At 40.6% G+C, this 27,694-nt stretch overlaps 1 protein-coding gene across 1 annotated transcript in view; it reads right to left on the bottom strand.

Annotated features, from left to right (window-relative positions):
• The window catches only part of cep89 (centrosomal protein 89), a 172,914-nt gene that overhangs the window by 85,021 nt on the left and 60,199 nt on the right, over nucleotides 1-27,694 (bottom strand). The window contains exons 9-13 of the mRNA XM_072279711.1: nucleotides 23,946-24,085; nucleotides 8,848-8,898; nucleotides 7,128-7,211; nucleotides 5,523-5,626; nucleotides 4,507-4,622 (exon numbers count right to left, since the gene is read on the bottom strand). Coding sequence (XP_072135812.1) covers nucleotides 4,507-4,622; nucleotides 5,523-5,626; nucleotides 7,128-7,211; nucleotides 8,848-8,898; nucleotides 23,946-24,085 — 495 coding nt within the window. The remainder of the gene's footprint in view (nucleotides 1-4,506; nucleotides 4,623-5,522; nucleotides 5,627-7,127; nucleotides 7,212-8,847; nucleotides 8,899-23,945; nucleotides 24,086-27,694) is intronic.

The following is a 27,694-nucleotide window of genomic DNA, read 5'->3' on the forward strand; positions in this document are numbered from 1 at the left end:
ACACTACCACCACAAACAATGAAGAGGCCAGCAAAGAGGAGGTTGACACGAGGGTCGAGGTGTGCAATGCAAAGTTGGAGAGAGGTTGGAGCATGTTCAAGGAGAAGTGATTAGACCAAGGTCGAGACAGAGTCAGGGCATGCAAAGTAGAGAAAAGTTGTAGCGGAGGAGTTTTGGAGCCCGTTCACCTAAACCAAAACCTAAGCACTGAGTACAGGCCACATGTGGTGGAGGGGTCTAGGCCCAGAGCATATCAATGCGACAGGGCCTGGTCCTAGTGTGACGGATGACCCAATGTTTAGGCCATTTAAATGCCAGGCTGGATGGATTGAAAAAACAGGGTGTCAGGACTGGACGCAAGGTCGGTCAGTTCTGCTCACTGCTCCACTCTCTGCAACACTGAGGCCAAAGCTACGGCCTGCTCTGGCTGCTCAGGGCTTCGTGTCTGCGAGCTCGATTTTACTCCACTGTGTGCTGAACTGAGGCCGAGGCTACGGCCTGCTCTGGTTGCTCAGGGCTTTTGGTCTATGGACTCACTTTAGTTCTGAATGCTGTTACTTGCTTTTACTGTTTGCATGATCTGTGTTTATTTTCTCTCTCTGTGCATTGGGTGTTTGTTATTCTTTTTTTAAAATGGGTTCTTTCAGAGTTCTTGTTTTGTGGCTATCTGTAAGGAAACAAATCTTAAGGTTGTATAATATATTCATACTTTGATCATAAATGTACTTTGATCTGTAAGCTTCCATTCAGTCAGACAACCTCCCAAATTTAGTCTCCCATCCACAAATATCTTCAAGGGCAGCTGGAAAAGATTAACTTTGCTTGTGCAAATTCAACGGTTCTGTGCATTGGATGCTCTCCACCATACATCGATAAAAATGTGCATGTATCTTTGGTTCCATACCCAAGCTCGTCAAACTTATAACAAAGTAGAACCACTAACTGCATCAATGTGTTGGGCCGAGGACAAATCCTACAAGATATTGACACCCTGGAACTTTCCAATGTCAATCCCTCAATAAGGGATGTTCTTCTGACTTCCGCTTTCTGAGGTTCACTATCAATTCCTTGACCTTCTTGATACTGAGTGCAAGGTTGTTGTTATGACACCACTCTACCAGCCGCTCTATGTCAGTCCTGTATGCATCCTCATTGCCATTTGAAATTATACCAATAATAATGGTTTTCTCTGTTAATTTATAAAAACATTTGAGCTGTGCTTAGTCACACAAACGCAGGTGTAGAGAGAGAGTAGAGGAACGGCTAAGCATGATTCCTTGAGGTGCATCTGTTTTGATTGTCAGCTAAGAGATACGTTCTGACTGTTGCCTTCTGATGACGAAACTGAGGAACCAGTTGCAGAGGGAAATACAAGGCTCAGGTTTAGAAGTTGGGTGATTAATACTGCAGGAATGAAGTACTGAATGCTGAGCTGTACTTGATTTATCAGCAGCCTCATGTATACTTTGCTCTTGGTTAGGTAATCCAAAGCAGAATGGAAAGCCAGTGAGATTGCATCTGGTGTAGACCTGTTGTGACAGTAGGTGAATCACAACAGCTCCAAGTCCTTGCTCAGGCAGGAGTTAATACTAGCCATGACCAACTTCATTACAGTAGATGCGAGTGCAACCAATTGATGTATTAAGGCAGATCACCCTGCTCTACTTGTGCATCAATATATTTGCTAGCATTTTGAAGCAGATGGAAACCTCAGACCACAGCAGTGAGAAAATGAAGATGTCCTTGAACATTCCAGCCAATTATTTAGCACAGATTTTCAGTACCCGGTCAGGTATAGTCAGCAACTGATATCTCGCGAGAGATTTCCCTCTTGAAGGACATTCTAACATCAGCCTCTGAGGCAGATCACATGGTAACCGGATGCTGTAGGAATTCACATAGGTGCAGTATCATTCCCTCTTTCAAAGCATGCATAAAATGAGTCTAACGGGGAGTGAACCACCACTGCTATTTTGCTGTTATCATTTGCTTTACAGAAAGTAATGGCACGTAAACACCGCCACAGATGTTGTGCGTCCAATTGGATCTTAAACTTCACACAAAATTGCCTTTTCACTCTTACAATGGCTTTTCATAGGTCAAACCTGGACTTCTCAAATTCTGGATCGATAGTCTTGAACACCACAGATCTAACCCTCAGCAGACTGCGGATCTCCTGGTTCATCAAAGGCAAATACTCATCCAGGCAGGTCTTGATGAAACTGATAACAACAGTGGGCATATTCATTCATAATGAATCTGTGAAGATGGTCCAGTCCACCTTTTCAAAGCAGTCCTGTGAATGCACCTCCATCTCCCTTGACCACACCTTCATGGTCCTCATCAATGATGCTGCAGTCTTCAGTCTCTGCCTTTATTGCCCTCTGAAGATTATTAGTGAACCAGACAGGCTTTTAAAGATGATGTATAAGCTTGATTTATCACAAGTACATCAAAACATACAGTGAAATGTGATGTTTGCATCAATGACCAACAGTCCAAAGATGTGCTGGGAGCAGTCTGCAAATATTGCCATGCTTCCAACACAAACATAGTGTGCCCGGAACTTACTAACCCTAACCCATCTGTCCTTAGAAAGTGGGAAGAAACCCACACAGTCAAAGGGAGAACACAGAAACTCCTTACAGGCTGTGGCAGTCATTGAATCCCAATCACAGGCACTGTAAATCGATCCTTTAACCGCTATGCCACTGTGACGACCGACACTTCAATGAAGGCTTTTAACGACAATCTAAAGCCTTGTAGTTGTGGTTACCTATATTTTCCTCCCAAATTCATTGAAATTTTTCAACTTTTAATTAATCTGAATTTAAATTTCACATTTTGTGTGGTGAAATTTGTACTCATATCCACGGATTGTTAGTCCAGGGCAATGGTTATCACTCCATATCATCTTTTAATTTTTGTTTCCTTTAATCTTAATCACAATTGTTAACTTATTAACCACAACCCTTTGGATAAATTAATTCCAGAATTTACTCCCCTTGAGTGAATAAATTTGAATGACTTGACCTTTTCATCTGGGATTGTGTACCTTAATTCATAACTCCCTCACTAGTGGAAACATCTTCATATCCTTCGTAATTTTATGTGATTCAATGAGGTCACCTCTCATTCTTCTAAACTGTATCTACTGAATACTTTTATTGCAAATTCACCAATCACTTGAGACTTGTAGATCAGACTTCCTTACTGTGATTCTTCAATCTTATTGAAATGAAGAATAACATACACTTTGCATTCCTAATCTTCATCTGAACCTACATGCTGACACGATTCCTGTACTGACCACTTTAAGTCCCTCTGAATAACAATGTATCCCACTTTCTCATTTAAAAACTAATCTTGTTTTTATTTCCTTACAGTGGAATAATATCAAAATTTTCCACGTTCCTGTATATCCTTTTAAACTGTATCCTTTTGCATCTCAATTTTCTTACTTGCTACTTTTGGACCAATAAACTATATTACTTTTGGCAATCTCATTAAATTACTGACATATTTTTAAAGACAAACAGTTGAAGGCCTTGTACTGGTCTTTATGGTATTTGGCCAGTTAAGGTCTGTAACCCAAACAAAGATATAACTTCCAATGTTTTCTTCCTTTAACCATCCTCAATTCATGCCATGTATGAAGTATTGTTGGTGCTGCAGCCCTTTAGATATGGGGATGTTTGCCAATAACTGCATAATGTTCCATTCTATTCGCAACTTCTCAGCAAGTAAAGTGAGTATCTGCATGCAGCAAGTCCTAGACAACATGCAGACATAGAATGAGAAGTGGAAAACATTTCTTTCACAAAAGTGTCAGACAGTGACCATCTCCCACAAGGCTTCTGTCCACTTTTGATATTCATGATACTGCCATAGATAAATTCCCCAACCACCACGGCTATCTTCCTTTCTGCAATGTTATGACTCTGACCAGTCAAGTGTTTTCTCCTTGATGTTCACTGACTTCAGTTTCATCAGCATTCCTTAATGGCATAGTCAGTCAAATGTTGCTGTCAAGGGCAATCACTCTCATTTCATTGTCAGAATCCACTTTGGTCCTTGCTCATTTATCTTTGATTTCTCACTAAGAATACTAATATCACTAGTAAAATTCTAAACTTCTCTCTATATTTTTTTGAAATATCTCTTTTAGATCACAATTACATTTTTCTGTGTTATATTTTTAAAAGAATACTATTTCAATTAAGTTCCTTCAAATTATTGCTACTATCTATCACATTTTTAATCTACCATAATTTCTGAATGAATTATCTAGAAATCTCACTCATCTTTTTACTTTCAGTTCTCTTCAAGACCCTAGCTTCAGACTTAACATTTTTTTTTAAAAACTCCCTCAATGACAATTATTCTTCACAAAGTAAGAAGCAGTAAATGAAACCAAAACACATGATCTGGAGCGCAGACTTAAAAAGTTTGCAGTGTACATTTGGGTCATGCTTCAAAATAAGAATTATTTATAAAGTCAGAAACCTTCCTGTACGTGTCTGTTGTGACTGCCTTTTCCTTTTTCTTGCTGTAATTCCAGCTGTTCCATTAAGATTTGGTTTTCCTCCAAAACCAACTTTGCCTGATTCTGCAGTTGTTGCCTGGGAGAATAAAAGATAACTGACATTAAATGAGGTGCTTTCAATACAAAACACATTCATTCAAACTAAATTCTCACTAATAGGTTTGGTCACAACCATACACAATATGGTTCAAATAATTCCATGGCATGACACTAAACTATCATTAATTATGCAAAAAAATAAGATTAAAATTCAAGTATATTCTCTTGTTTAACTCCAATTAAAATGGTTTGCAAGAGACCCTTCATATCTCAAAATAACAATTTGTAGAAATCTCAAATGTCATCATAGAAATCTGGTGCTTTTACATAGAAACTGAGCTACAGAATCATCAACTATAAACGTAATAGATCTAACCCCATAAATGTTGATAGGACAGCCTTTGTAAATCTGGAAGGTGCAGGAGCCAAATCACAGGGGCAAAATAGCACCACTGATCCTGTGAAATTATCCTCTGAACTTCCTCTAAGTACCTCTTTAGAGTCAAAGAACTATACAGAGATACAACATGAAATCAGATCCTTTGGCCCATCAAGTCCATGCTAACCATCAAGTGTTTTTATCCTAAACCTACCCTATCCTATTTTTTTCTCTCCACATTCTCATCAACCCATCACTAGATACAGCTCTTCATCTCTAAATGCTTTCTGCATTTAACTTACAGTGGTCAATTAATTCCAACTTGCATGTCTTCAGGATGTGGAAGAAACCCACATGGCTACAAGGAGAACACGTAAACCACATAGTATGCATTGGAAGTCAGCATTGAACTAGAGATGACAGAGCTCTGAGGCAGCAGATCTACTGTCCTATCATTTGCTAATTTGTAAAACACTGGTAATTATCTGGCTTTCTAAAAAAGAAAAAAGGTTTCATGGACTGCAACTCAATATTTGTGAAGTATTTTATTTCTCCTACCACTCTGTGTTGCTGACAATGCCATTTCTCGCACATTGTTGATGAAGCTGTTTATTCTCCTTCACCACATCTTCAACTCTGGCTCTGAAATCCTTCATCTCCTTCTGTGAATAATTAAGGATGTACAATGAGTAAATGACACCATTAGAACAAGTGAAGAAAACATTTTCCTTTAAATAATTATCCACAACAATTACAGAGTCAAAGGAGTAGAATCTCGGTTATGTATATCTCTTGTTAAAATTGTATTGAGTTTTAGGGATTTCTTGTTCAAGGTCAAACTAATTTATACAAACAAGTATCATAGCTACAACTTTAAAAGGAATCAATCATTGATTACAGTCACTACTGCAAGTTATTGTGTAGAGTGAGGTATGTATTTAGATAGATAGTGGTGTTGACTGACCATTTCACAGACATTTATTTTATATCCCAAGTGAAATAGGTGAAAATCCAAGAAAGAGGTTCTGCGTGCTCAGAGGCTGATGAATTACTCCAAAAGATGTAATTCGTTATTTCCTATCCTTGAAGCTCCCACCATGAAGAAACGGATAGCTTTCTTTAGAAATGCACTTATAGCAGGAAGTGGGAAATAATTTTTGATGTACTCTAACAACCTCTCATGTGGAGAATTACTCTGACAAACTTGGTATGCCTTGTAAGTGGTAAGAAGCGTTTTCCAGATTAAGAGTTGAATTTCTCATTTGAACAAGTGCAACCATAACATGCTCTTGCAACTAGAATAATTAAATGACTAGCTCAAGGCAGTTGATTAATGGTAAACATTAGGATGCTGCAGGTGGGGAAACGACAATAGTGACATAATATGAAAATACTCTGTCAGGTATTGATATGACACAAGGATAAGGTACCACTTGGGGGATTATGGGTCAAACATGGACAACTGGGATGAGACAGAAGAACGCGGTTGTCTGCATGGACCGATTGGATCCAAGGACCTGTTTCCATGCTGTATGACTCTAGAATTAGAAGTTTTTGCCAATATTTTTGTTGATTTATGAAAACACACGTGAAAAAAATTGTTTTAGTATATTAAATACTCATTTAATATATTCCACAGAAGCAGAACAACACCAAGAGAAATTCAGAAGAATTGCAGAGGAGTGAATAAGTAGCTTTGAGAAGTATTCTGATGTGGGAATAGAGGATACCAAATTAATATTCAAAGTACTTTTTTATATAAATAATACAACCTTGAGATTTGTTTGCTTAGAGGTAGCCACAAAGCAAGATATTAGGATTAGCTCTAGAACAATTCATTAAAAAGATAAAAGGCTCCATACTTGTTGATAAAAACAAGTTTCTCTGCACTGATGCTGCTTGACCTGATGACTTCTTGCACATGCTCTGTTTATGTTTCCGAATATGTCTGATAAGAAAATCAGCATGCAAAGAAGACATCCAGAGTAGGAAAAAAACAAAGTATAAATCACCATGACTTGTTGGCAGGTCACCTAACTGAAGACACATGCAGGGCACTTGCCAGGCATATAGAAGAAATAAGCAGCATAATTACCTAAGAGAAAAGGCAAAAATGAAAACTTTAAGGCTTTATTAATTATCTTGTACATATCAGCGGCATACCTCATGTGCTTCCAATATAGCATCCTTTTTCCGTAGTCGGTCTTCATAAGCCAACATAAGGGGTGATAAATACTTCATATCCACCTACAAGACATTGCATTTCATTATAAATTTTATACATCACAAAAGGCTCAGAACATATAGGCTATGCATTATTTCGTACTGCACATACAGAGATCATTGCAATTTAGTACATCTTTAGTAGCCTGTCTTGGGCCAGTCATTGAGATATCATGGCCAAGAAAGCTCACCAATGTCTCTACTTCCTCAGGAGGCCAAAGAAATTTGGCATGTAATTGCCAACCCTTAACAATTTTTATCAGTGCACCACAGAAAGCATCCTAACTGGATGCATCCATCATAGCTTAGTGTGGCAACTGCTATGCATGTGACCACAATAAACTAGAGTTGTGGAGACAGCTCAGCACATCACAAAAACCTTTGCATGGACTCTTGTCTCTTTTTCTTACTGCCTCAGCCAGCACAATCAAAGACCCCACCTAGCCCAGTTATTCACTTTTCTCCTCTCTCCCATCAGAGCATACAAAAGCTTGGAAGCACACACCATTCAGCTCCAAGACAGCTTCCACCCTACTTTCATAAGACTATTGAATGGTTCCCTGGTCCAAGAGGGACTCTTAAGCTCAAAATCTGGCTTCTTATAATCTTGCACCTTATTGTCTAACTGCACTGCATTTTCTCTGGAGCTTTTCTATTCAGCATTCTGTTGTGTTATTATCTTGTACTACTTCAGTGCACTGTATAATGAATTGATTTGTTTGAACAGTATGCAAGACAAGCATTTCACTGTATTTTGGTATGTGACAATACGAAACCAACTTCAATTTTTACAAATGGCTTTGAGGGTGGTATGAGGGAGGAGGAATGCTGCAGTGAAGTATAAAATGTTTTCAGAATTTGATAATATAGTGGTCTCTCCCAGGCGACCATTCTGTACCTTCGTATTTCATGTATTTGCAAAAAAAAACAAAAACATTAAAAGATAAAAAACTGAAATAGAAGTCTGTTCAGCTTTTTATGCCTGATCCACTCTATAAGACGATTTAATTATGACAGTTCACTGAGGTAGTCCAAGTGAAAACAAGAGCAGAATACAGAATAAAGTGCTACTCTAACAGAGCAAGTGCAGTGCAGGCAGACAACACGGTGTAAGTGGCATGCAAGTTTTGACACTGTGGAATAAACTAGGCTAGATTTAATTCTTGCAAATAGTCAGTTTACAGCATTCTTACATTGTCCTTTTTCTTAAGAAATGACGGAACAAATATTAACTAACAGAGATAGATGAAGGTGGAGGAAGGCTTGAATTTACCAATACACCAAAAAATACACTAAATGCCAAATATGTTGAAAAGGTATATTTATATACACTTACACTTGTTTAATGTTAATATTACACTACTTTTGCTGCTGATGCTCTATAACTTTGTGCCTAAAAAGTTGCAGAGTTCTATAAGCTACAAAACCTTGCATGATATAAAGTTACTCAGATGTACACAATGAAGGGAAAAGGATATCCAACCCAAATTTTAAAAGTTGCCACATAGATTTAAGCCGGTTCATAGTGATGCGTCAACATTACAAGACATATTCCCTCCTCATAGCTCAGGGAAAATGCAACTATAATTTAGATTTATGAATTGTCTATCATATATAAAATAAATAAACTTATAAAATAATTAAATGTTAGTTTACTTACAAGCCAAGATGGAGGTGTCCCTGATGGTGGAAGGCCAGTGTGATGTGACCCCTGAAATAAATACAAGTTTACCTCATTATATTCACTTACATATGGCCAAATTTCAAACATGTTGAACAGTCCAGAGTACTTCACAGGATGTTTTTATTTATAAAAGTGTTGTGGAAGCAAGGGACCAAGGAGTACAAGTACATAGTTCCCTGAAGTCCGCATCAGAGGTGGACAGGGTAGTGAAGGCTGCATTTCGCATGCTGGCCTTCATCAGTCAGGGCATTGAGTATAGGCATTGGGATAATATGTTTTAGTTGTGTAAAGTGTTTATGAGACTATACTGTGTACAGTTCTGGTCATCCTGTAACAGAAAAGACATCTTATTTCAGCAAAGAGTGCCAAGATTTAAATGACTGCTGCCAGGACATGAGGGCCTGAGTTATAGAGAGAGATTGGGCAGGCTAGGACTTTATTCTTTGGAGCATAGAATATTGAGAGGTGACCTTACAGGTGTATAAAATCATGAGGAACATAAAAAGGATGCACACACAGTTGTGTTCCCAGGGAAGGGGGACTAAAAACTAGAAGGCATAGGCTTAGGGTGAGAGGCAAAAGATTTAAATGGGGCCTGAAGGGCAACTTCTTGCAAAGGGTGCTGTGTATATGGCATGAACTGCCACAGAAAGTTTTTGAGGCAGATTAGGTAACAATATTCTGAAGACTTTTGGATAAGTGCATCGATAGGTGGTTTTCGAGGGAGGGATATGGGCCGAAGTGGGAAAATTGGTCTAGCTTCGTGGGCACCAGGGTCAGCATGGACAAGTTGGGCCGAAGGGCCTGTTTCCATGTGATACTACTCTACAACTATGAGTTGAACTGCAATACTGGTTACCAGTGGTATGGCAATGTGGATTCTGGAAATAGTTTATTAAGTTTCTATAGGCAGGAGTAATTAAATGATTTAAGGAAATTAGTTTTAACAAAGGAATGCAAATCAGGTTTTTGCATTGGGCAATAATTTCAGTGTAGCTGTGAAGGCAGGCAAATAGCGTAACTGATGTCATATTAATTGTCATTAATATGAAGGAAGTGATTATTAAATTTATGAAGTCTGAACAATAATAATAAAATTGAAATTAGGAATTGAGAAAAAAAAATGGCAGACATCAGATCCGTGAAAGTTATTCCCATCCTTCAGGCCCCAGCCTAATGTGAGGACAAAGATAAGGCAAATGATTGCAAAATTAATTTAAAGTGTGATGTGAAATGGATACTTTCAATTAGCAGGGTAACTAGTTTACCATCTCCCTAACAGAATTTGACTATTCAGTGAAGTTTTTAAGAAATTTGTTTCATTAAAGTATAAAATCCATGAACAAGTACGGTAAAGAATATTTATGAAATTTGCCTACATCATCAGTTTGGATTTACCAAAGTATTTCTTGCATTTAAACAGAATTATGCTAAAGAAAAAGTTAATAAGTTCAAGTCTCCAAACACACATTAAGGAAAAAGACTCTGGAGGTATGGAGAAGAAACTTCAAGGTTTACAATATTGTTCCTCTAAAATAACAGCTGTTAGACATCAATAATTATTAAAAATAGAAATAATAACAATAGAAAGTAAGTACCTAAACAAGGGGCATCACGTTAATATAATACAAATGTGTAGATGTTAAGAATATCCTGCAGAGCACATAGAACATAAAACAGTACAGGTTCTTGGGTCCACGATGTTGTGCCACCCTATACAAGCTGACTCCATGGTCATTCTAACCCTTCCCTCCTATACAGCCCATAACCCTCCATTTTCCTTACATCGATGTGCCTATCTAAGAGTCTCTTAAACATCCACATTGTAGCTATTTCTACCACCATCCCAGAGAGTGTGTTCTAGGCACCTGCTGCTGTGTGTAAAAGAAACACAGCCTCCGACTCTCCCCTTCTCCCCACTCGCTTTAAATACACGCATTCTGCCACCCTGGGCGAAAGACACTGTTTGCCCACTCTGTGCCTCTCATGATTTTATACAATTCCATTAGGTCTCCTCTCATCTTTTGTTACCGCAAAGAAAAATACCCTAGCTCACACAAACTTTCCTCATAAGGCGTGCTCTCTAACCCAGACAGCAGACTAGCAAATCTCTGCACCCTCTCTAAACAAATAGAAAAATTTGTGTAGACAAATCCACTACCTCCTGGATTACTGACGATCTGACAGATAGACCCCAGTTTGTATGACTGGGTAGTTCTCTGTCTGAGATGGCAGAGAGTGGCACTGGAGCATCACAACAGACTGTCCCATCTCTGTTTCTGTTCACACCACACACTTCAGACTTTCAGTACAAATCTGAGTCGTCACTTGCAGAAGTTCTCTGGCGACACTGAGGTGGTTGGGTATATCAAAGATGGGCAGGAGTTGGAGTACAGAGGACTGGTGGACAAGTTTGTGGAGTGATGCCAGAGGAACTACCTGCTTCTGAATGTGGCCAAAATCAGGGAGATGGTGATTGATTTTAGAAGGAAGAGGATTGTGATGAGTCCAGTATACATTCTGGGGGAAGAAGTTGTGGTGGTGGAGGAGTACAAATACTTGGGTGCTCACCTCGACAACAGACTTGACTAGAAAACCAACATCAAGGCTATTTACAACAAGGGGATGAGCAGATTCTATTTTCTAAGGAAGCTGAGATCCTTCTATGTGTGCAGCAGGATGTTAGAGGTCTTTTACCAGTCTGTTGTAGTGGATGCAGTCTTCTTTGCAGCATTCATGTTGATGATGTAAAAAGATTAAATAAACTCATCAAAAGGGCTGGATCTGTTCTTGGCTACAGCCCGGACTCTTTTGAGTTAGTGGCTGTAGCCAAGGATGGGAGCCAAACAAACGTTATCCATGATGTTTGCTGTTGTGTGCTGGGGCAGCAGGCTGATGGTAGTAGACACCAACAGAATCAACAAACTCATTCGTAAGGCCAGTGATGTTGTGGGGATGGAACTGGACTCTCTGACGGTGGTGTCTGAAAAGAGGATGCTGTCCAAGTTGCATGCCATCTTGGACAATGCCTCCCATCCACTACATAATGTACTGGTTGGGCACAGGAGTACATTCAGCCAGAGACTCATTCCACCGAGATGCAACACAGAGCGTCATAGGAAGTCATTCCTGCCTGTGGCCATCAAACATTACAACTCCTCCCTTGGAGGGTCAGACACCCTGAGCCAATAGGCTGGTCCTGGACTTATTTCCTGGCATAATTTACATATTACTATTTAATTATTTATGGTTTTATCACTATTTAATTATTTATAGTGCAACTGTAACGAAAACCAATTTCCCCTAGGATCAATAATGACTATGAACAATTAGGCACACCCTCTCCATGACCTACTAAATAAGCAGCAGAGCACCCTTTTGAACACACCCATTCAGCTCTGCTGTCACAAGGATCGTTACAGAAAATCTTTCCTATCAAATGCAATAAACATATACAACAGCTCATCTCTGTGCGACAGGAGAACACACATCATAGTACAAAAGTCTGTTTTATTATTTCATACATTATTATTGCACAGTATTGCACAGTGGTAATTATTGTATATTATTATGTAATTATTAGTTAATATTATTATTAAATTTATTATTTATTAATGCTAAGTGTGTTTTTAAATGTTGCTGCTGTAATGAAATAATTTCCACTCAGGATCAATAAAGTACTTATTATTATTATTAAACCATATTGTTCCTAAAACGATGTGACCAGAAATAAACAATACTCCAAGTGTGGTCTGAGTTTTATAGAGCTGCAACATAATACCACAGCACTTGAAATCAGTCCCCTGACTAATGAACACCAGAGCACCATAATCCTTCTGAACCATCCTATTAACATGCACAGCATCTTCGAGGGATCTACGGATCTGGCCCCCTAGTCCCCTCTGTTCTTCCACACTGCTAAGGATCCTGCCATTACCCTTGTATTCTGCCTTCACGTTTGATTTTCCAAAGTGTACTACTTTACACTTTTCTAGATTGAACTCCATCTGCCATATTTCTCCAACCAACTTGTCATCCTGTCTATATCCCATTGTAACCCATGACAAACTTCTACACTATTCACAGCACTTACATCTCTTGTGTCATCTATAAACTTACTAGCCCACCCCCCAACCACTTCCTCATTCAAGTCATTTATAAAAATCACAAGGAGCAGGGGGTCCAAAAAAAATATCGCTGCAGAATACTAGTCACTGACCACTACATAGAATACATTCTATCTACTATCACACTCACTGTTCTATGGGCAAGCCAATTCCAAATCCAGGCAATCATGTTTCCATGGATGTCATGTCTCATGACTTTCCAGGTGAGCTTGTTATGAGAAACCTTGTCAAACAACTTACTAAAATCCATATATACCATATCCAACATCTACCTTCATTAATTTGTATTGTCATTTCCTCAAAGGTAAAACTCAGTTAGGCTCACAAGGCACCCACAAAGCCTATCAATATATTGATGCAATCACAAAGAAGTTATGCCAAAGAAGTTAGTAGCTTACACACATCAAAGTTGCTGGTGAACGCAGCAGGCCAGGCAGCATCTCTGGGAAGAGGTACAGTCGACATTTCAGGCCGAGACCCTTGAAACGTTGACTGTACCTCTTCCTAGAGATGTTGCCTGGCCTGCTGCGTTCACCAGCAACTTTGATGTGTGTTGCTTGAATTTCCAGCACCTGCAGAATTCCTCGTGTTTGCGAAGTTAGTAGCTTAGTCTGTCATTGTTAAGGAGTGTTCTGGAGTTATGTAAACATAGCAGATATTAATTCAAACAAGAAGGCAGCACAATAGCATAGTAGTTAGCACAATGCTTTACAGTACCAGCGATCTGGGTTCAATTCCTGCCACTGCCCATAAGGAGTCTGTATGTCCTCACTGTGGAATGCATGGGTTTCCTTAAGGTGCTCCGGTTTCCTCCCACGGTCCAAGGACATACCGGTTGGAAGGTTAATTGGTCATTGTAAATTGTCCCGTGATTAGGTTAGGATTAAGTCAGGGTATTGCTGGGCAGTGTGGCTCAAACCGCCCGAAGGGCCTGTACCGGGTTGTATCGCAATAAAAATAATTTTTAAAATAAACTAGGCTTCAGTTCTTATTGTAAATGTAAATAAGTTTAGGAAGCTTGCAATTAATCTTCAGATTATAAATAGCAAGTAGCAAAATTAACTGTCTGGCTCTCTGACTTCTGAAGGCTTTAGAGCATTTGTCTCAATTATTTCGTGACAAAGGTGTCTGAACATTCAGAGGAGTCTCCCACTGTAAATGTATAATTCAAAGGAAGCATTGTCAACACAAAATATTGAAATAAACAATGTCATTGTAAATATTGAAACTTATTGAATCATTTGCTGTTACCTTTGATCTTAAGGGTATAACAACATGATGTACTTTTGGGTCTGTGAACCTCTATAGAGAGTGTGTTCAGAATCATGCCTGCTGGTTCTGATGAATAAGGACTTCTATATCACCATCTTCAGTGTCTCTCTGGTGATTGAGATCAGTCACAACATTTGGGGGCGCATCCAGGATACATTCGTGACCACTGTGAGGCCAGCAGCTTAGGCAGTCTAAAGGGGTGAATATTTTTAAGAGTAGCACCCCACACTTAGATCTGATCACGTCAATAATGATGGGATCATGAAGTATCAAAAGAAGAATGGGGAGCTGAACTGGTAAATATTTTTAATCTCTCCCTCTCCCAGTGTAAGATGTTCTCTGCTTTAAACATCCACCATTGGCCCTGTACCTAAAAAGACCAAGGTAACATGTCTTAGTGACTGTCGCAGTCGCACTCACCTCAATAATAAGCAAATGCCATGAGAAGCTGGTCAAGGGCTACATCTGCAGCATGCTACCACCCACATTGGACCCCCCTACAATTTGCCTACCAACACAACCGATCGACAGACAACACAATAGCCACAGCTCTACGCACCATCCTTACACATCTGGAGATGCTTATGTGAGAATGTTGTTCTTGGACTACAATTCAGATTCAACACCATAATTCCCTCCAGGCTCGACAAGAAGCTCAGAGACCTTGGCCTTCACTCTGCCTTGTGTAGCTGGATCCTGGACTTCCAGTCAGATCGCCGGCAGGTGGTAAGAGTGGGCTCCCTCACCTCTGCCCCTCTGACCCTCAACACAGGTGCCCTTCGGGGCTGTGCACTAAGCCTCCTCCTTTACTCTCTGTATACCAATGACTGTGTCACCAGCCACAGCTTCAATTTGCTAATTAAATTTGCTGATGACACTACACTGATTGGCCTAAATCTCAAATAATAAGGCAGCCCACAGAGAGGAAGTCATCACCCTGACACAGTGGTGTCAAGAGAACAACCTCTCCCTCAACTCGCTAAAACAAAGGAGCTGGTTGTGGACTACAGGAGGAGTGGAGACAGGCTAACCCCTATAGACATCAATGGATCTGGGGTTGAGAGGGTGAGCAGCTTCAAGTTCCTCGGCATAAACATCACTGAGGACCTCACGTGGTCTGTATGGCAAAAAAAGGTTACCAGCGCCTCTTTCACTTCAGATGGTTGAAGAAGTTTGATATGGGCCCCCAAATTCTTTCTGCAGGGGCATGATTGAGAGCATCCTGACTGGCTGCGTCACTGCCTGGTATGGGAACTGTACTTCCTGCAATCGCAGGACTCTGCAGAGAGTGGTGCGGACAGCCCAGTGCATCTGTACATATGAACTTCCCATTATTCAGGACACTTATAAAGACAGATGTGTAAAATGAGCCTGAAGGATCAATGGGGACTCGAGTCACCCCAATCACAAACTGTTCCAGCTGCTACCATCCAAGAAACGGTACCGCAACATAAAAGCCAGGACTAACAGGCTCCAGGACAGCTTCTTCCACCAGGCCAGGTCAGCTGACGCTACTGTATTTCTGTTATATTGACTATCCTGCTGTACATTATATTGATTATAAATTACTATAATTGCACATTGCACATTTGAATGGAGGTGTAACGTAAAGATTTTCACTCATGCATTCGAAGGGTGTAAGTAATAAAGTCAATTTGATATAAAAGCATGTTTGTGTATGAGTGTGTGAGCGAGCGTGTGAGCAAGTGTGTGAGCAAGTGAGTATGTGAATGAGTGAGTGTGAGCGAGTGAGAGAGTAGCCAGACATTTTTGGGTGGTTTGGTGAGACGGACACCTGAAGCAAAAGGTGGTTGTTGACTGTTCGTGGCATCAGAGGGGGAGCATATACACTCCTTCAAGATACTGCTTAGTAATATACTTGCTTGTGAATGTACTTGTGTGTTTTAAAAATACGTTTCAAACTTGGGGTAACAGACTTTTACACGGAAAGGATTAGAACAGGCATCATGAGTTTAACAGCACAGTGGAGGACTGCAGAGTACTTACTCCATGATTTTAAGTACGTATTGTGTAATTTTAATCCATTTCTTATATTTTTCTTAACATGGGAATTAGTTTGGAGATATTTGAGGGAGATGTTATAAGCAGGTATATCTACTGGGATGGCCCTATGGAGTTCAAACCACAGCTGGTCGAGAATTCTAATGACCCCAACCAGCCCTCGACCCTGATTACTAATATTCACAAGCTTTTCACCCCCACAGAGAAGCAGCACATTTTGTAGGAGCTGTCCTGACTTAAAGTTGCTTATGGGAATTCAGAGTTCCAACACAAGCTCAAGTAAATGATTGAAATTCACCAGGTGCACCCAAAAGATATACACATGTTGGTAAAAACGAAATGCCTGAGGCATATGTGGAACAGTATGGCACAGAGATTGCAAGGTGGTACATGGGCAACACCGGGAATGAGGAGAGATATTGCAGCCTTAAAGGGTAAGTGAAGTACTTACTAGGGGAGATGAGCCTAACTGGGTAATGATAATGTCAGTGGCTCAGAAAGCTGATGAGCCTGCCATGAATTAAGCAGAGCATAAATCTCGAGCATACGAGGAATACTCAGGGTTGGACAATCCAGGAAGGCACGATCCAGTCTTCCTGAAAATGCTGAAGGAAGGCCTGAGCTCAGCCCACCAAGACATTTTAGATTTGAGGACAGCGGTGGGTATGACCTACCCAACAATAGTATCATGGGTTGGGAAGACAGACCGGAAGAGAGGGATGAGAAGTCGTAAGGTGCCTGCAGTGGATGTAGCTGCTGTGAATGTACAGAGGACTTGCTTTGTGAAGGAGATGATTTGTTACAGCTATGGGCTCTCATGACATAGTTGAAGGCAATGTCCTGAAAGGACAGAAAAGTGCAAGAGACGCCCACAAAACAGGCAGAAATGACAGCAGTGTCCTTTCTGTCTGATTTGACTCCCATCTGGATTACAGAGCTCGTGAGGACAGCATTCAGATTAGTCAAGCAGCTGGCAGCCTCTATTTCCAGTGGTGGTCACCCTCAGATGTATACAAAAGGTTTTTTAGGAGGACAACAATGCAATATGTTGGTGGTCACAGAGTCTTCAGTATCGATAACTGATCTACCCTTGCTCTCGATTGGAGAGGTGATATACATTACCAGTGCAGGATACAGTGAGGGCAGAGATAAGCAAGCCTCAGGTACGTGAGGTGGAGGGAGTGCAGCTTCCTATAGTCTATTGAGTGTGCCCAAACAATGGAAGTATTGTCCTGGGGATAGACACTCTATGTAAAGCAGGTGTTATCATGGACTCAGGAAAGGGAGAAATAACATGGACAAGACTGGGACAGTAAACAAGTAAGATCCACAAAAAAGACAAAATGGCTCACAGAGAGACAGCAACCCCAAGCAGAGACAAGAGACAAGACAATGAGTGAGAATCATATTAGTAAGTCCCATAGACAAGAACTGTTAGAAGCAGTGCACATGCCTGTAGAAGCAACACCAAGTAAAGGCTCACCAGAAAGGGGAGAGCAAACAGCAGAAAGGGAATGAGTGTGCAGATCATGTGGCAAAGACTGCAGCAGAAGTAAATGGATGAAAGAAACTGCATCAAAGTTGCCGGTGAACGCAGCAGGCCAGGCAGCATCTCTAGGAAGAGGTACAGCCGACGTTTCGGGCCGAAGACGAGGGTTCTGACGAAGGGTCTTGGCCCGAAACGTCGACTGTACCTCTTCCTAGAGATGCTGCCTGGCCTGCTGCGTTCACCAGCAACTTTGATGTGTGTTGCTTGAATTTCTAGCATCTGCAGAATTCCTAGTGTTTGCGAAAGAAACTGCAAGTGTGGAGGAAGAAATTACTGGAGCCAATTCAGCAAGACTATATGGGGATGGGAAGGACCACTGTGACCAGGTTAAAATGTTGAGGGATCTAGTAAAACAGCAGCAGAATAGTGATGATAAGAGAGAGAGCCTGAGGAAGAGAAGATAGTCCTGCCACAGCTAAGTGACCAAGTTATAGTGGGGAGCTGACCGACAGGGCAGGGTATGTTCCCAGGTGGATAGGACCACACAGTGCTCCAGACAAAGAACACCCAGCGAGGCAGCCAGTGCAAACACTGGACTCAGGTTAAATTAATTTCGCTCTCACAGACGTAACAAGGGACCAAGTCTACCTAGTAATAGAGTCATTCCAGAGAATTTAAGTGAGGAACACCAACCTGATACTTCACATCTGACCACAGCTGATGGAAGTAGATCTGCAGATGAAAGAGAATGGAAATGCAAATGCAAATGCAAAAGACAGAGACAGTGTGTTAGCAAACCATGAATAAACTGTTAACATATAATGGCACTTTGCAATGAAAACCGGTTCTGGAAGGTAAATGATTAGTTACTGTAGGTCGAACAGAACAGAAAGATATTAGGAAAATAGGTGGGAGGGTTCCGAGTTATACCAGAGATATCGGTTCCACCCCTCGTTCCTTCCACGATCTCAATGGCAAAGCAGACTGAGAAAAAGAAGGAATTGCCCACACGCGTCAGAACGCAGCCACCCCAGCATGACTGGGGAGAGAACACAAATGAGCTGAGCCCTTTCAGCACTGGGTCGGGCCACCTATCAAATCGGCGGGAGGAGAAGACGGCGGCACGACACAGTGCGCGCAGCTCTCCGGTGAAATGATATCGTATCTGTTAAATAAGGGCCATGGACAATTCTGATTTGATGGAGACAGACATGAGAAGCACAGACGAACATCTGAAGAAATTTCTGAAATGCCGGTTCACTGCCGCTGCTACTGTGCGACTGAGAATCTCCGGAGGGAAGGCCCAAAATCCCTGGCTTTGCCTGCTGTTGGCTACCGAGGCTGGGGTCGAAGCGTTCAGCGGTGCTCGGGGGTACTCGGCGTCGGAGGGCTGATCAGAGCTCAAAGTTTTCGGACGACTCAAGAATCGGACTGTGGTCGGGCATGGCAGGGACAGTTTTCTTCTTTCTGCTGTCTGCGTGAGATGTGGGACTTTCGAGAGACTTTGAACTTTTTTGCTGTGCCATGGCCTGTTCTTCACCAAATTATGGTATTGTTGCACTGTTGTAACTATATGTTATAATTATGTGGTTTTTGTCAGTTTTTCAGTCTTGGTCTGTCCTGTGTTTCTGTGATATCACACCGGAGGAATATTGTATCATTTCTTAATGCATGCATTACTAAATGACAATAAAAGAGGACTGCGTGTCCTCATAATCTAATCTAATCTAAATGGGCAGTCCAGGAGGTGGTGCCAGTGGGGTGAGGCCCCTGCAGCTATTCAAACAGAGAACAAACACTCCTGTAGATTGATCAGAGACTGAGAGACACAGCAGACTATTCTGATTAATCTTCTGTCATGGTATGGTATGTGAGCTGTTGACTGCAAAATACCTGTTGCTGCCTCCTGCCCACACAGTAACTACTGACAGCCATGTCTGACAGTTTCAGTTATCAGAAATTGAAGAGGCAAAGATGTGATTAAAATGCAATTTACCAGTAGGGAAAGAGGCAACAAGCACACAAATGACAAAACTGAATTTAAAAGACTGATTGAAATCGAGAAGACAAATGTGTCCAAGAAGGGGATGTGATCAAATTTCTGAAACGGTTTATTGCGATCTCCATTTAGTTTTGTACATAGCCAATTAGGGATGACAGAGAGTATAGATGTAGATGCATAAAGACATTATTGGTATTAACTGGGGAAGGGATCCAAAGCCACAAACATTTTCACTGCTGTACTTAATTAGATCCATGAGATATTTGCATATGCATGAATCATACACTAAGCAATGGGGTTGTGTTAATTGGCTTGCATTACACCTGGCAACATGAACTGAGTCATTTGCACCATTGTGACTTGGGTTCCATATGGCAGGCTAGCCTGATGTTGACACTTAAACATGGTCATAGGTGTAGGCAATCAATAGCTTCTTGTGTACTCAGGATATCCCTGTGCTCAGAAAGCAATAATTTTGGGTGACTGGCTCTCTGTCTTCTGAAGACTTTAGACTATTTGCGCCAATTATTTTGTGACAAAGATGTTTAAACATTGAGCTGACTCCCACTATAGATATGTAATTCAAAGGAAGCATAGTCAACCTAAAATATTGAAGTGAACAATATCATTGTAAGTAATTAAACTGCAATGAATCACCTACTGTTACCTTTAATCTTATGGATATAAAAATATGATGAACATTTGGTTTGAGAGCCTCTCTTGAGAGTATCTCCAGAATTATGCCTGCTTGTATTGAAAAATAAAGGCATCTATATCATCAGCTTCAATGTCTCGCTGGTGACTTTAATCACAATCACAACGTCATTACTCTGGTCAATTTTACAAATACCCTGTAGACAGCATTCTAACTGATTGGATCAGCACTTGGTATGGAGACTTACATGCACAGGATCATGTAAGTCATAGTCACAGACATACTTTATTGATCCTGGGGGAAATTGGTTTTCGTTACAGTTGCACCATAAATAATTAAATAGTAATAAAACCATAAATAGTTAAATAGTAATATGTAAATTATGCCAGGAAATAAGTTCAGGACCAGCCTTTTGGCTCAGGGTCTCTGACCCTCGAAGGGAGGAGATGTAAAGTTTGATGGCCACAGGCAAGAATGACTTCCTATGACGCTCTGTGTTGCATCTCGGTAGAATGAGTCTCTGGCTGAATGTACTCCTGTGCCCAACCAGTACATTATGTAGTGGGTGGGAGACATTGTCCAAGATGGCATACAATTTGGACAGCATCCTCTTTTCAGACACCACCGTCAGAGAGTCCAGTTCCATCCCCACAACATCACTGGCCTTACGAATGAGTTTGTTGATTCTGTTGGTGTCTGCTACCCTCAGCCTGCTCCCCCAGCACACAACAGCAAACATGATTGCAGTGGCCACCACAGACTCGTAGAACATCCTCAGCATCGTCCGGCAAATGTCAAAGGACCTCAGTCTCCTCAGGAAATAGAGACGGCTCTGACCCTTCTTGTAGACAGCCTCAGTGTTCTTTGACCAGTCCAGTTTATTGTCAATTCGTATCCCCAGGTATCTGTAATCCTCCACCATGTCCACACACTGACCCCCGGATGGAAAGAGGGATCGCCAGTACCTTAGCTCTCCTCAGGTCTACGACCAGCTCCTTAGTCTTTTTCACATTAAGCTGCAGATAATTCTGCTCACACCATGTGACAAAGTTTCCTACCGTAGCCCTGTACTCAGCCTCATCTCCCTTGCTGATGCATCCAGCTATGGCAGAGTCATCAGAAAACTTCTGAAGATGACAAGACTCTGTGCAGTAGTTGAAGTCCAAGGTGTAAATGGTGAAGAAAAAGGGAGACAAGACAGTCCCCTGTGGAGCCCCAGTGCTGCTGATCACTCTGTCAGACACACAGTGTTGCAAGCTCACATACTGTGGTCTGCCAGTCAGGTAATCAAGAATCCATGGTGGTTGTAGATGCAGCCAACCCCATAATGGTAATAGTCTCCCCACCATCAGAGGTACCTTCAAAAGGCAGTGTCTCAAGAAAATGGCATCCATCATTAAGGACCCTCACCATCCAGGACCTGCCCTCCTCTTATTACTACTAACAGGAACAGGAGCAGGGGCCTGAAGGCACCCACTTAGTGGTTAAGGAACAGATTCTTCCCCTCCATCACATTAATTTTTGAACAGGCAATGACACCTAAACACTACCTCAATAGTTTGCTATTTTGCACTTTATTTATTTATTGTTATCTTTCTTATTGCAACCCAGAATAACTTTTACATATAGTCGGCCCTCCTTATCCACGAGGGATTTGTTCCGGGACCCCCCACGGATACCAAAAAATGCAGATGCTCAAGTCCCTTATATAAAATGGCGTAGTATTTGCATATAACCTACGCACATCCTCCTGTATACTTTAAATCATCTCTAGATTACTTATAATACCTAATACAATGTAAATGCTATGTAAATAGTTGTTATACTGTAATGTTCAGGGAATATTGACAAGAAGAAAAACTGTACATGTTCCTCTCATTCACAACACAAGCAACGAACGAACGAGACGCGAGGCGAACAATGATCAAACAATGAGTAAAACTTGTAATACCTGTACAGTAGTTGTTATGCTGTCTTGTTTAGGAAATAAGGACACTTTGGAGGAGGCATTTTTTTACAGGAACAAAGTAGCGAACGAGCGAGACGCGAGGCGAATAATGCTCGAACAACAAGTGCTGGAAGAGCATTTCCGGGTTTTCTCGATTCGCGGTTGGTTGAATTCGCGCATGCAGAACTCGCGGATAAGGAGGGCCGACTGTATTGCACTAAATTGCTGCCACAAAACAAATTTCACGACATTTATCAGTGGTAATAAATCTGATCCTGATTCCAATAAGGTTGTGATTCTCCAAAAGGTCATAGATCGTATTCCTACCAATACTCTCCAATAAATCTATTCCTCAGCTTTTTTTCTCCAGTCCTGCCGAAGGGTTTCGGGCCGAAACGTCAACTATTCTATTTTCCATAGATGCTGCCACGCTTGCTGAGTTCCTCCAGCATTCTGTGTGTGTTGCTCCAATTTTCAGCACCTGCAGACTTCTCTTGTTTGCACTCCAATAGTCTGCCCATTACTGACGCAAGGCTCACTGGTCCCCAGGATTATTCCTTACCAACTTGTATACCAATTGCTTTGTCCTTAGCACTATCACTCTGGTTTCCCAAACCACTACCACATTAGTTTAAACCTTCCACATAGCTCCAGTAAACCTGTCTGCAAGGATATTGGTCCCCCTCGGGTTCAGGTGTAACCTGTCCTTTTTGTACAGGTCATACCTTCCCCAGAAGAGAACCCATGATCCAAAAATCTGAAACCCTGCCCCTGCAACACTTCCTCAGCCACTCATTCATCTGTACGATCATTCTAGTCCTGGCCAAACAGCACCTGACTTGCTTCAGTCTGCACACGCATGAAGAGTTTTTCCAATCCAGATCCATGTTATCTGCAGCCCACCATTTTGGTAAGCTCAAAGATGACAAGGAATCAAACATAAAAATCAACAGAAAGGGGTTGAAAAAGGTAAAGTAACATTTTTTCATCACTATCTGTCAAAGTCTGGCAGTTCCCCATTGTTAAGTCCATGCTGTGTATTTTATGTTTTCTAACTATATATGATTAGACAATTAGTCTTTATCGATTAATTAATAAGGTCAGGGTCCAAACACCCTGACCTTATTAATTAATTAAAATGTTGATTTTGAAAAGTATTGCTACTCAGTAATGCCATTCCTTCACTACTACCAAGTCTAAGTCCTGGACCAAAAAGTACTGTGGGAGAGTCAATTTGTTCCAGGTGATTATTTACCATTAACTTCTTAAGAGTGTCAATACAAATCAAAAAAGTAGAAGTATACTCAAAATAATATTGTTACTTGCTTCTGTTATGAGGAGACAAACAAACAATGGTACTTGACCACTGAGGTACCAACATTAGCCTGTTTAAGGCAAGGTATTAAATCTAATGTTCTGCAATTAACTGCACCAATATAATAATTTTTGGAGAAACTGAATACTGACAGAAGTCTATTTGATGAGCAAACTTTAGTGGAATGTTGAACTTCAATGACACATAAATGATAAGAAAGAATAAATTTCAAGTTTTGTTTTACCTCTTTATCCACAGATCTGCATTTACTTTGATAATGGCTTAGCTCTATACTTAAACGATGTACTGTCATTTTCAAAGCATCATTTTCATCCACCAATTCCTGAGCCTGTTGCCTGAGTGAAACCAGTTCTTGGTTTTTATCTGCAAAAGGATATTTCACCATAAAAATCATTAACACTTGTTCAAATTCCACAAACCATTGAAAAATCTTTCCCAATGATGAAAATTGGTTTCTATTATATTTAAGGTATTAATCAGCATTTGGTGAATTAAAACACCTAATACTTCATAATTACATGCTTATCAATAAATATTTCACTCCTGAGGTTAAATTTAACATCAATTAGTAGATAAAATACTATTGAAGGAGGGTTGAGATTTACAACCTTTGCTTGGTTGGCTATTCTCAGTTTCCCATTGCTTTTGATTTTCTTTTTCCAGATGCTCCAATTTAAGCTGCACCATCCGCAGCTTTTGCATCAGGCTATGAGCCTGTTAGGAAATAATCTGATTTTCAGAAACCAATACCTGGTTTCTTTCTTTCAGCTATTCAAATGGCTTCTTTTGGACATCCATAAGCTCTCCACTAGTCTCAGCCATTACATCTACAGTGCAGCATATAACACAGCATTTCACAACAGAACAAAACAATCACATTATAATCCAATAATTATACAAAGTCATAGAATAATGCAATTAAAATTTGGAGTAAAACTAAATTATTTCAGTTTTTATACTTATTATGATTTTACTGTGAATTTGTGGCCTTTTGTTAAAATACACCAAAACATCTGTGCTCATTTTGTAAAGAGATGTGTTTTAATTCGTATTCTTAACAAAGATCTTCCTTTTCTAAATAATTTCTTATAATGAAAATGCCACTTTCAGAGAACTGAAAAGACTGTCTTACTAAAGAAGTTAATGTTAATTTACTTCAGCAAAAAATGTATTAATAAGATTATACTTCGTTTATTTTCCATTAAGTCTTATTAGGAAATTCATTAGTTTTTCAGGTCATGCTCTTATTAATGTGCAGAAGGGGAAAACATGATAAATGAATTTATTAATGCTTTAATTTGAGTTATTATACTTTGATCATTCAAATAAAAAGGTTATATATTATTTAAAAATTACTACTTCAACATAAAGACCTTGATTCAATTGAATAGCTTACTTGCCAATGCAACTCCACCAACACTTTCCAAATGAGAAGTGGCAAGAAAGCCACCACTTCTAGCTTCTCCTCCAAGCCAGCCATTATCCTGACATAGAAATATATCTCACTTCTTTAATCATTGTTGACCCCAAATCCTACAGAACCTCCTATCCAACAGGAAGTTGAAGAGTACCTATATGAGAAGGACTGTAATATTTATATAATGCAATTCATCATCTCCTATTTAACAGCAAATAGAAAGAGACAATAAATGCTAATCTTGCCAGTGTATCTCTGATATTCCGTAAATGAACAATGAAAAAAGTCCCGTGAGGACAGAGGAACAAATAGGCCTCAGAATACGATGCAAGTTATGAGGTTATAACATAAGCAAGCTAAGCTAATTAATTTATTTCTAAAAGGATAAAAACTGAAGAGAGTTCTTTTAAGCCTGAACCAATCAAAGATTGAACTGTTCAATTCCTTTTTTATAACTTGGTCACCAAATTATAGAAAGTTAAAGAACCACTGGGAAGAGGGTGGAAGGACCCAATTTTTCATGGGCTTTTTAAAAAAAAAAATAGCTAATGAAAAGCACCAAAGCATATTGTATTTGAAAAACATTACAATGAATTACAGATCCAGATTGGTAGCTAATAATCTCTTACTATCACACTTTTCCCTCAATGTAAGCACAGCAAAACAGTGGGTCATTGACCTCAGGAAGAGGGAAAGTGCATGTGCTCCTACTTTCACCAATAGTGCAGAGGTTGAGAAGATTGAGATCTTCTATTTCACAGGAGCGAACATCACCAATAGCCTGTACTGGTCTAACTAATTAGACACAATGGTCAAGAAAGCTGATTGATGCCTCTACTTCATGATAACGCTAAAAAAAAATGGCATGCCCTGTTACCTTTACCAACGCACCCTATCTGGATGCATCACGACTTGGTATGGCAACTACTCTGTCTTTGACCACAAGAAACTAGAGTTGTGCATGCAGTTCAAAACATCACAGAAACCAGCCTCCGCTCCAAGGACTCAGTCTATACCTCTCACTGCCTCAGTTAAGTAGCCAGCATTATCAAAGATCCCACCCACTCAGGACATTCTTTCTCTCCTCTCCAGTTAGCACAAGATACAAAAGTCATCAGGTTCAAGAACAGATTCTACTCCCCTCCTTATAAGGCTATTCAATGGTTCTCTTGTAATGATAAGACTTCACAGTCTCTACCTCGTTATGTCTACTGACACTGCACTCATAATTGTTGCACTATATTCTGTGTCTGATTATTGTTTTACCTTATATTATCTTGATGCACTGTGTAATGAATTGACAATTATGAACTTTCCACTGTGCCTCAGTACATGTGACAATAGACCAATTCATTTGTAAAATCAATTAATTCAAGAGGTCAACAGTTATCATTGTCAGCGTGGGAGAATTATGTGTTGGACACGGAGGCTGGTGAGGTGGTAGGTGAGGCAGTAGTGATAGGGGACTCTATAGTTAGGGGGTCAGACAGGCGATTCTGTGGACACAAGAAAGAAACTCGGATGGTAGTTTGCCTCCCAGGTGCCAGGGTCCCAGATGTTTCGGATCATGTCCAAGATATCCTGCAGTGGGAGGGAGAACAGCCAAAGGCCATGGTACATATTGGTACCAATGACATAGGTAGGAAAAGGGAAGAGGTCCTGAAAACAGACTACAGGGAGTTAGGAAGGAAGTTGAGAAGCAGGACCACAAAGGTAGTAATCTCTGCATTACTGCCTGTGCCACGTGACAGTGAGTATAGGAATAGGATGAGGTGGAGGATAAATGCATGGCTGAGGGATTGGAGCAGGGGGCAGGGATTCAGATTTCTGGAATATTGGGATCTCTTTTGGGGCAGGTGTGACTTGTACAAAAAGGACGGGTTGCACTTGAACCCCAGGGGGACCAATATCCTGGCGGGGAGGTCTGCTAAGGCTACTGGGGAGAGTTTAAACTAGAATTGTTGGGGGGTGGGAACCCAACTGAAGAGACTGAGGAAGAGCAGGTTGGCTTACAAATAGAGAAAGCTTGTAGGCAGTGCAAGAGGGAGGATAGGCAGGTGATAGAGAAGGGACGCGCTCAGACCGAAGGTTTAGGATGTGTCTATTTTAACGCATGGAGTGTTGTGAACAAAGCGGATGAGCTTAGAGCATGGATCAGTATTTGGAGATATGATGTGGTGGCCAATACAGACACTTGGATGGCTCAGGGACAGGAATGGTTACTTCAAGTACCAGGTTTTAGATGTTTCAGAAAGGACAGGGAGGGAGGCAAAAGAGGTGGGGGCGTGGCACTGTTGATCAGAGATCGTGTCACGGCTGCAGAAAAGGTGGACGTCATGGAGGGATTGTCTACGGAGGCTCTGTGGGTGGAAGTTAGGAACAGGAATGGGTCAATAACTTTACTGAGTTTTTTTTTTATAGGCCGTCCAATAGTAACAGGGATATCGAGGAGCAGATAGGGAAACAGATCCTGGAAAGGTATAATAATAACAAAGTTGTCGTGCTGGGCGAATTTAATTTCCCAAATATCGATTGGCATCTCTCTAGAGTGAGGG

The sequence above is a fragment of the Mobula birostris genome, chromosome 15, assembly GCF_030028105.1.
Source record: "Mobula birostris isolate sMobBir1 chromosome 15, sMobBir1.hap1, whole genome shotgun sequence".
Lineage (NCBI taxonomy): Eukaryota > Metazoa > Chordata > Chondrichthyes > Myliobatiformes > Myliobatidae > Mobula > Mobula birostris.